Source organism: Portunus trituberculatus, chromosome 47, assembly GCF_017591435.1.
Source record: "Portunus trituberculatus isolate SZX2019 chromosome 47, ASM1759143v1, whole genome shotgun sequence".
In the NCBI taxonomy this organism is placed as follows: Eukaryota; Metazoa; Arthropoda; class Malacostraca; order Decapoda; family Portunidae; genus Portunus; species Portunus trituberculatus.
This window is the reverse complement of record NC_059301.1, coordinates 32,428,486-32,438,482: the sequence shown is the minus strand read 5'-3', so window position 1 is coordinate 32,438,482 and position 9,997 is coordinate 32,428,486. Positions and strand designations below refer to the sequence as shown.

The window sequence follows — 9,997 nt, the reverse complement described above, 5'->3', positions numbered from 1 at the left end:
GGATAGAAAAAGGGACCCTACTGGAAATAAGTTGTTAAACTTTAGTTGGTCATTCTGGATGAAATATCTATGTACATTCAGTGGTTTTATACTATGCCTGTAATGCACATGAAGAATCCAAATAAACTTACTTACTTACTTACTTAATGACATGGTTTTTGTAGTAAGTAGTTATCGCTTTTTCTTGATTTTTTTTTTTTTTTCTATTTTCTCTTGGTTCTTGTCTTTCCATGAAAGTGTCCATTCGCCTTCGGATTACATCGTCAATCAACGGAAGTAGACGCCACGCTGAAGCTAGTGATATATTATAAAACAAAGCGCATTTCAAGCCTACTAATAATAAATAACTGCCTACCATATTAGTAACACCCAAGAAATTAATCTAATATATCAATACTCATGCAATGTTGGTGACTGCTCACTTGCAAGACGGCGTAATCAAACGGCACCACATCAATCAATATGGCTCGGCACCTACTAGAAAAGAACTAGAAGAATCAACGGCAATCCTACAAAAAGTACTGGGCACTGTCCCTGAGAAGCCGTCCCGCACGCTCGCCTCCATTCCTGGCTCCCCCTTCGCAGCTCCTCCACCCAGCTGATTTGACGTCACAAATATGAAGCCACGCTATTGAGAGAGAGAGAGAGAGAGAGAGAGGAGGTAAAACTTGTCTCGCGACGTAGAAGTGATCACACACACACAAAATAGATAAATAAATGAATGAAAAAATAAAAAATAAACAAATAAATGTCTGCTGTCTCGCGACGTAACAGTGATCACACACACACACACACACATAAGGTTTGGTATGGGAAGAACAACGCAGAAGTGATAAGCATAAGGATAAAAAGTGATGGAAAAGAATTAATAATCATGGTGACCTATGTACCTCCTAAAACAAATTCTTGGACATTAAGGGAATACGACAATATGATCAAGGATACTTTACAGAGTTTGGAAAGTGTATTATCTGGAAAAAGAAAGATGATACTAGTAGGAAATTTTAATTGTAAGGAGGTGGATTGGGAAAATCTAGTAAGTGGTGTTGGAGAGGAAGCATGGGGAGAGATTTCTTAATCTAATGATGGAAAATATGATGGAACAGAGGGTGAAGGAAAATACTAGATATAGAGATGATGAACCGGCTAGACTGGATTTGGTGTTAACAAGAGAAGTGTACCTATGTGGAGATATACAATACAAGTGTCCTTTGGGAAAGAGTGATCATGTGGTTATGGAAATGCAGATAGCAACAACACAGCGAAGGAAGGACGAGACATACAGGAGTGGTAGATTGAATTATAGAAAGATGGACACAGAAAGTTTGAAAATTTATTTCAGAAAATTAGATTGGGAGGAGATGTTACAAATCAGAGAAGTGCAAAAGAAATATGAGATTTTTATGAAATATTATAAAGAAGGAGTTATGAAATTTGTACCAAAGTATAAACCGAGAGAGGAAGGAAGAAAGGATTGGTTTAATGCAACTTGTGTTAAGGCTAAGGAAAAGAGAGATGTGGCTTGGAAAAGATGGAAAAGAGCAGGAATATACTAAATAAGGAGAATTATAGAGTGGCGAGAAATGAGTATGTGAGGGTAAGGAGGAGGAAGAAAGAAAATTTGAAAAAGATATTGTAGACAAGAGTAAGGAACATCCAAAATTGTTTTACAGGTTCATAAATGGTAAACTTAAAAGAGAGAGTCCATTGAAAGATTAAAAGGAGAGCAAGGGATAGTAGATGACCCTAAGAATATAGCGGAATTGCTAAATAATAGGTTTCAGCAAGTATTTACTGAAGAAACAATGTTTGTAAAACCTCAGAATGTACAAGGAAATGTGCACATGGATGACATTAAGATACCTAAAAGGAGTTATATAAAATGTTGGAGGAACTTAAAGATGATAAAGCGATGGGACCAGATGAAGTTTCAGGAAAATTATTGAAGGAGTGTAGAGAAGAATTGATTGATCCATTATATGATATTATAAGGTGTTCATTAGAAACAGGGAAGTACCAGTAGAGTGGAAGAGAGCTGAAGTGGTGCCCATTTATAAGGGAGGCAGTAAGGAAGAGCCTCTTAACTATAGACCTGTGTCTCTAACAAGTGTGGTCGGTAAGATTTGTGAGAGGGTGATAAAGAAATATTGGATACGGTTCCTGGAGGATCATAAGTTATTATCGGATCATCAATTTGGCTTCAGGAAAGGGAGGTCATGTGTAACAAATCTACTGAGCTTTTATTCAAGAGTGGTTGACAAAATACAAGAGAGAGAGGGATGGATGGACTGTGTATATTTGGATTTAAAGAAAGCTTTTGACAAGGTACCTCACATGAGACTGTTATGGAAATTAGAGATTTATGGAGGACTGAAAGGAAAAGTGTTAAAGTGGATGGAAAACTACTTGAGATGGAGGGAGATGAGAACGGTAATAAGGGATGCAAAGTCGGACTGGTTGGTGGTGGAGAGTGGAGTCCCACAAGGCTCAGTGCTGGCACCAATACTTTTCCTTGTATATATTAATGACATGCCAGAGGAGTAAACAGTTATATTAATTTGTTTGCGGATGATGCAAAGTTGTGTAGGTGTGTGAAGAGTGAAGAAGATTGTGAAATTTTACAGGCAGATCTGGATAAGATTTGGGAGTGGAGCAAGAGGTGGCAAATGGAATTTAATCTGAGCAAAAGTCATGTGATGGAGATGGGAAGAGTGGAAGACGGCCAAGAGGGTCATATAAGATGGGTGAAGAAGTAGTGTTGAAAAAGGTGGAAAAGGAAAAGGATTTGGGAGTGATAATACAAGACCATGGGCAGTTTGAGGCTCATATTGATAAGATGTTTGGAGAAACGTATAATTTGATAAAAATATTGGATTAGCCTTCCATTATATGGATAAAGATATGATGAAGAAATTAATTAGTACGGTAATTAGACCAAGATTGGAATATGCTGGAGTGGTTTGGTCCCCTTATAAAAAGAAGCATATAAGGAAGTTGGAGAGATTGCAGAGAATGGCAACAAAAATGGTTCCGGAATTGGCAGAAATGACCTATGAGGAGAGATTAAAAGAAATGAATTTGCTTACCTTGGAACAAAGAAGAGAAAGAGGAGATTTAATACAGGTTTATAAACTGTTGAATGGACTGGATGAAGTGGATAATGAGCAAATGATGTTGAGAGAGGAAAACTTAAATAGAACTACAAGATCGCATAGTAAAAAGATAGCCAAGGGAATATGCTTGAAGGATGTGAAGAAATATAGTTTCCCACAAAGATGTGTGGAGGTGTGGAATGGTTTGAGTGAGGAGGTGGTGTCAGCGAGGAGTGTGCATAGTTTTAAAGGAAAGTTGGATGTGTGTAGATATGGAGACGGGGCCACACGAGTATGATACCCAGGCCCTGTAAAATTACAACTAGGTGAATACACACACACACACACACACACACGGTCTTGAGACGTAAAAGTGATCTCACACACAAAAAATAAACAAATATAGATAAATAAATAGATAAATAAAATGAATTAATAAAAGAATAAAAATAAATAAATATTAATAAATACAAATAAATGTCTGCTCTCTCGCGACGTAAAAATGATATCACACACACACACAGAAATGCGACAGCAAAGTTTCTCTCTCTCTCTCTCTCTCTCTCTCTCTCTCTCTCTCTCTCTCTTGGAGCTGCGAAGCGGGAGCCGGGAATGGAGGCGAGCGTACGGGACGGCTTCTCGGGGACAGTGCCAAGAAATGGAAAGAAAGAGGATTAGAATGGCTGAACAAGTGTTCATACATATGTTAAAACCTTCCATCAACATACAACTTCTCCCAGGATCAAGACTCCCGACGAATGATGGAATCATCCTGCCACTAGCAATAGGGACTCGTGGACAGTTTCAAAATTGCTCATTGTTTTTGCATTATTGAAATCAGACGACGTTTCTTCTCACTTCGATGTGTTGGTGCTTGGAATTTCCCTTCCTGATGTTATTGCTTTGGAGTCATTCGAGTCATTCAAGTCTGCCTTACATAGAAGTTAAGGTTAACATTTATATGAATGTCAAATAAAGTTATTATTTCAAATCCTGCAATGGCACATAAATCAATTCTTCAAATTGCTGTATTCACTTGCTATTTCATATACAGGAATTGGGGTGCCAGCAGGTTTGTGGTATTTCCCTACTATCTCTGGTTGAGCCCTATCTCATATTGCCCTACTATGCCATTGCCATACCAAACCATGTGAGTACCGCCAATCACAGCCCAGCACAATTAAGTTAGCTCCACTCACTCGAGGGTGTGGCCCTGTTGCTTTCGTGTCCGCATCTGCATATGAAGAACTTCAGCACAACTGTAATGTAATGTATATGTATCTGTGTTGTAATGTACTATGATGTGTGTAGGTGATGGGTTAAATACTTGGGTGTCGTTGGCTCTTACACTTGTACCTAGTTACCTAGTTAATTGCTTGTTATGGGAGGGGAAGTGAGAACGACTGTGACGCGAGGCGTCGGGTCAGTAGGAGAGCAGAAGGCGAGCTGTGTAGTCGCCTCACACCTCTGTACACCAAGGGAATAAAGATCACCGGATTGCTGACTGCTTTTTTGCTGAACACCACAAGCTATCTAGGCAGTCATGCCCGAAGACCCGGAAGACGTGAAGGCGAGCCCATCTACACCAACGCCATTTGACGCTAGACTCATCCCGGAGTTCGACGGTACAACGGACGTCGTAGAATGGGTGACAAGGGCCGAGATGTTGTGCGAGCTTCGGGGCGCCGCCTCCCAGTCCGTCTTACCGCTGCGCCTGACTGGTGGCGCGTTCGCCGTGTGGTCACAACTCCCTCAAGCCAGCCGCTGTTCTCCAGAAGCCGTGCGTGACGCCTTGTACGCGGCGTTCGCTTTGGACCAGTACGCGGCGTACGAGGCATTCGCTACACGCCGCCTCCGGCCGGGTGAGTCCGCCGACGTCTACCTGGCAGAGCTGCGGAGGTTATCAACTTTGTTTGGGGGAGTCCCGGAGCGTGCCCTCGCCTGTGCCTTCGTGACTGGACTGCCAGATGACATTCGCAGAACAGTTCGCGCTGGATGTAGGGCCGAAGACCTCGACCTGGTTAGTGTGCTGGCCCGGGCTCGTGCTGTACTCTCTGATGAGAGTGTAGCTGCTGGTGTGGCTGCTGGAGCTGTAGTGACACAGGCTCGTGGTCAACCAACAACGGCCAGAGAGCAGCTTCACGAGCAACAAGTGAGAGCACCGAGGCGCACTCGTCGTTGCTGGAATTGCGGCCGGCCGGGGCATCTTGCTGCAGCATGCCCGTGGACGGGAAACGACGTAGGAGGGACGCATCAGCGCCAGCGTTCTCCTCCGGAAACCAGTGAGCGGCGCGTTGCCAGTGGTGCAGCTGTTAGTCAACGGACGTCGTTGTCAAGTGCTCGTTGACACAGGCAGCACCGAGACCATCGTGCACGCTTCGTGTTGCATGCGGTGGCAACCGCGGATCACCAGCGTAACGACCATCAGTGGAGACACGTTCCGGTGTACTGGAGTCGGCGAGGTGTCTGTGGAGACTCCTGCTGGCCTGTGTGCCAGACTCGAAGCACTGGTGGTGAGCCAGCCTCCCCTGGGCGCGGATGTTGTACTTGGCATCGCAGGCATCGAGGCACTTGGTGGAGTCACGGTGAAGTCTGCCTCTGATGTTCAATTCTGCGGCGCTGGACAGCGACGGTTGTGTGGCACCGCTGCCCCTGCGCCATTGGTGGTGGACGCCCCTGACTTCAGCGTGCAGTTCAACACAGTGAGTCGGACGTGGATCGTCACGTGGAAGTGGACGAATGGTGCTGCCCCTGACTGTCTCGGCAACACAGTGGAGCAGTACAACGTGCCCCTTTCCATGCGACAGGCGTTCTGCCAGGAGCTGGAGTCGTGGATTACAAGTGGTTGGCTTGTACCTCACGATGAGCAGCACCTCGGGGGGCTTCTACCGCTCATGGCAGTGCGGCAGAACAATGGCGGTAAGGTGCGGCCCGTACTCGATTACCGTGAGCTAAATGACTGCGTGACTGCCTTCACTGCCGACAGCGACGTATGCTCTGACCAACTAAGGAAGTGGCGCCGGCATGGAGAGAACGTGTCCGTCCTCGACCTACGCAAGGCGTATCTACAGGTGCGTGTAGATCAGCAGTTGTGGCCTTTCCAGACCGTGATGGTGAGAGGTCGGCGGTACTGCTTAACGCGCCTTGGATTTGGCCTCAACATCGCTCCACAAGTTATGAAAGCAGTTGTCAAGACCATCCTGGCTCAAGACTCTAAGATCGAACAAGCAGTTTTGCCGTACGTAGACGACCTGCTTGTGAATGAAGACCTGGTCAGTGCAGAGCAGCTACGCGTCAACGCAGTTGCCGCGCCACCGAAACAAGTGACCCGCCGTGCAGTGTTTGCGTGGTGCGGGCGACTGATCGCTCATTTGCCGGTGGGCGGCTGGCTGCGACCGGCAGTGGCATGGATAAAACGGCAGGTGAACGCTAGTACCCGGGGCTGGGACGACGTGACGGGGGATGACGCGCTGTGCGAGCAGATGGAGTACGTGTCAAGCAGGCTGTCCAAAGAAGATCCGTGCTGTGGGCAATGGTGTGTGCATGGAGACCAGGCAGTGGTGTGGACCGACGCCAGCTCTATCGCTGCCGGTGTTGTTGTGGAAACACCGCAAGGAGCTGCCATCGAGGACGCATGCTGGATTAGAAGAGATGAGAGCTCCCATATTAACATGGCTGAGCTGGACGCAGCAGTTCGTGGCGTCAATCTGGCCATCGCGTGGGGCATGCGAACCATCGATCTGCGAACAGACTCTGCGACTGTCTACCGCTGGATTGACGATGCGCTGAGTGGCCGGGCACGTCTTCGCACCAAGGCTCATGGGGAGATGCTGATTCGCCGTCGGGTAGATGTCATCCGGCAGCTGGTGACGGAACTTGAGCTGGTCATGTCTGTGACGCTCGTACGCTCCTCAGAGAACCGCGCCGACGCCCTCACGCGAGTCCCAGGGAGTGGGTGCGAGGTGACAAAGACGGATCGGCAGTGAGTGTAGCAGCGGTAGCAGCAGCATCAGCAGCTAGCAGTCGGGATAGCAGCGTGGCGAGTGTCGCTGACGTTCACATACGTGCTGGCCATCCCGGCGTGCGACGCACACTCTTCTTTGCACGACGTGACATCTCACGAGCAGTGACGCGTGCTGAAGCACGTGCTACTGTGCGGCAGTGTGAGGTGTGCCGCAAGATCGACCCAGCGCCGGCGAAGTGGCAGCACGGGTCATTGAGTGTGACTGAGACGTGGTGGCGTCTGGCGACAGATGTTACCCACTACCTCGGTAGCGCCTACCTGTCCCTTGTCGACTGCGGGCCGTCTCGGTTTGCTGCGTGGCGGCACTTACGTCGTCCAGATGCGGACACCGTCGTCAGTCACCTGGAACAAGTCTTCTGCGAGCGAGGAGCGCCGGCGGAACTGCTCTGTGACAACGACACTGTCTTCCGAGGCCGGCGATTCGCAGCTTTCGCGGCGCGCTGGGGCGTGTCGCTGCGCTTCAGAGGGGCATACGTGGAAAGGAACCATCGCACAGTGAAGGTGATAGCAGCAAGGAAGGGCTGCTCCGTTGCTGAGGCAGTCCACCTGTACAACGTGACGCCCCGGGACGGGGAAACTGTGGCATCAGCTCCCGTGAGTGGTATTTACCGGTACCGAGTACGAGACTGCGTGCGGCACGATCAGGTACAGCGTGCCGTTCACACCTCCCCTGATGTTGCAAGGAAGAACTACACGGTTGACGATGCAGTGTGGGTTCGGAGGCGGGGCGAGCGCTGCACCTCAGCATCGCAGCCCGGCGTCGTCACCAGGGACTTGAGACACCGCAGCAGCCTCTTAGTGCACGAAGCTGGCACTCCAGATGAACCGGGAGTAGATGATGAACCCCCGCTTCATGTTGACGCGCAAAGCCAGCTGCTACAGCCGCAAGTGGCTGAACCCCCACCTGAGGCACCACGAGAAGCCGTGCTTCGAAGGAGTACCCGTGAGCGGCACCCTCCGCAGCGATATTGTTGTGATCCTGGAGATCAGGGGGGTGTGTAATGTAATGTATATGTATCTGTGTTGTAATGTACTATGATGTGTGTAGGTGATGGGTTAAATACTTGGGTGTCGTTGGCTCTTACACTTGTACCTAGTTAATTGCTTGTTATGGGAGGGGAAGTGAGGACGACTGTGACGCGAGGCGTCGGGTCAGTAGGAGAGCAGAAGGCGAGCTGTGTAGTCGCCCCACACCTCTGTACACCAAGGGAATAAAGATCACCGGATTGCTGACTTCTTTTTGCTGAACACCACAACAACACAAGGATTTTCACGGAAGAACTGCAAATCAACGGAAAAAAAAGTGTCAACTGTAAGGGGGACCACCATGCCTTAGCAAACAAATGTCCCCTCAGGAAAAAAAAAAAAAAGTAATTGCAGACAAAAGGAAGGCCAAAAACTTTACAAAGCCAATGACCTCCCCAGTATAATCATTCCAGAAGACCCACTTTCTAATGCCATTTTACATATAATGACAAAAACACCCCTGCCAACACCACAATATGTAATACTACAGCCCCCTCAGAGCCAAGCACCATCACCAATAATATACCTTTTCAAACAAGCACTAAAGCCCTTGACAATATTTTGACAAAAAAAAAAAAAAAGAAAAAGAAAAACACCAACAACTACCCTCAACAACACCCAGCCTCAGGACATGCCCGTATTGGAAAAGATTTCTGGCACCCACTTAGGGATGCAAATCATGACTCGAAAAAACCGAGGGATGGCCAAAAGAAGCCTTCAGTCTTAATTACCTAAAGTCTGCAATAGATAAGGGCAGATTTAAATGGAGGTTTACTAACACTATATAATGAACATGAAATTTATAGCCATCTTATAAACAACGAAATAGATCTCGCTAACTGCTGGTGTATAATGGATGATCGATGCTCTTTTGAACAAAATCCTAAGTGGCAAAACTGAGGACAGGACACCACCCCCAAGGAAATCAACAAAAACACACCACAGACACTCCTCTAGTAGATAAAACAACCAAGAAGGATACTAAATACACCCACAACAAAACAACACATACAACTTCTCACAAAATGGCACACACTTACACACCACACACACTAAAAATCGTACAATACAATGTTCAATACTGGGAAAAAAAAAAAAACACCCTCAGTAACATATGCAGAAAAACTCACCCAGATATAATACTACTCAACAATTACAGGATGAAAACAAATGAAAATATAAAAATACTAAATTACACCACTTACCTGAAATGCACGACGGTTCAACTATTCTCGTTAAACATAACCTTAAACACAAAATAAGAGATGATTACAACACTCTCATACTACAAATTACAATAGAAACAAGTACAGGCCCAATAAATATCGCCACAACATATCTTCCACCTCGAAGACCCTATCTACCAATCCCAGACTTCCATGCAATAGCGTCCCAATCAACTCCAACCTAGATCGTTGGGGACCTGAACGCACATCACCACAACTTAGACAAGAAAACGAATAATAACATAGGTAAAGCTCTAATGATGCTGGTCAATAATAATAAATTATCACATTTAGGCCCAGATTTTCCAACATACATATCACACAATGCCTTATCCACCCCAGACAACAATAAAACTTACCACAATATACTTATCCAACCAGGACCAACATCTAACTCAGACCACATACCCATCATAATAAAGATAACTTCACATCCTATTACAATAAATACACCACCTATATACATAACAAACAAAACAAACTGGGAAGAATTCAAACAAGATGCAAAACTTAAAACAAAAAACATAAACACATCCATACATCAACCAAACTACCTTAGAAAACTCAATGAAAGAGTGGATGACAACAATAACCTCAACTATGAAAAAACATATGCCAACCAAAACATA

The 9,997-nt window shown here is 46.2% G+C and overlaps 1 protein-coding gene across 1 annotated transcript; it reads left to right on the top strand.

Annotated features, from left to right (window-relative positions):
• The first annotated feature begins 5,479 nt into the window (after positions 1-5,479).
• On the top strand, positions 5,480-8,118 carry LOC123498201. The gene is made up of 2 exons (XM_045245367.1): positions 5,480-7,043; positions 7,220-8,118. The coding sequence occupies exons 1-2, from the start codon at positions 5,480-5,482 to the stop codon at positions 8,116-8,118; spliced, it is 2,463 nt and encodes an 820-aa protein (XP_045101302.1).
• The last annotated feature ends 1,879 nt before the right edge of the window (positions 8,119-9,997 follow it).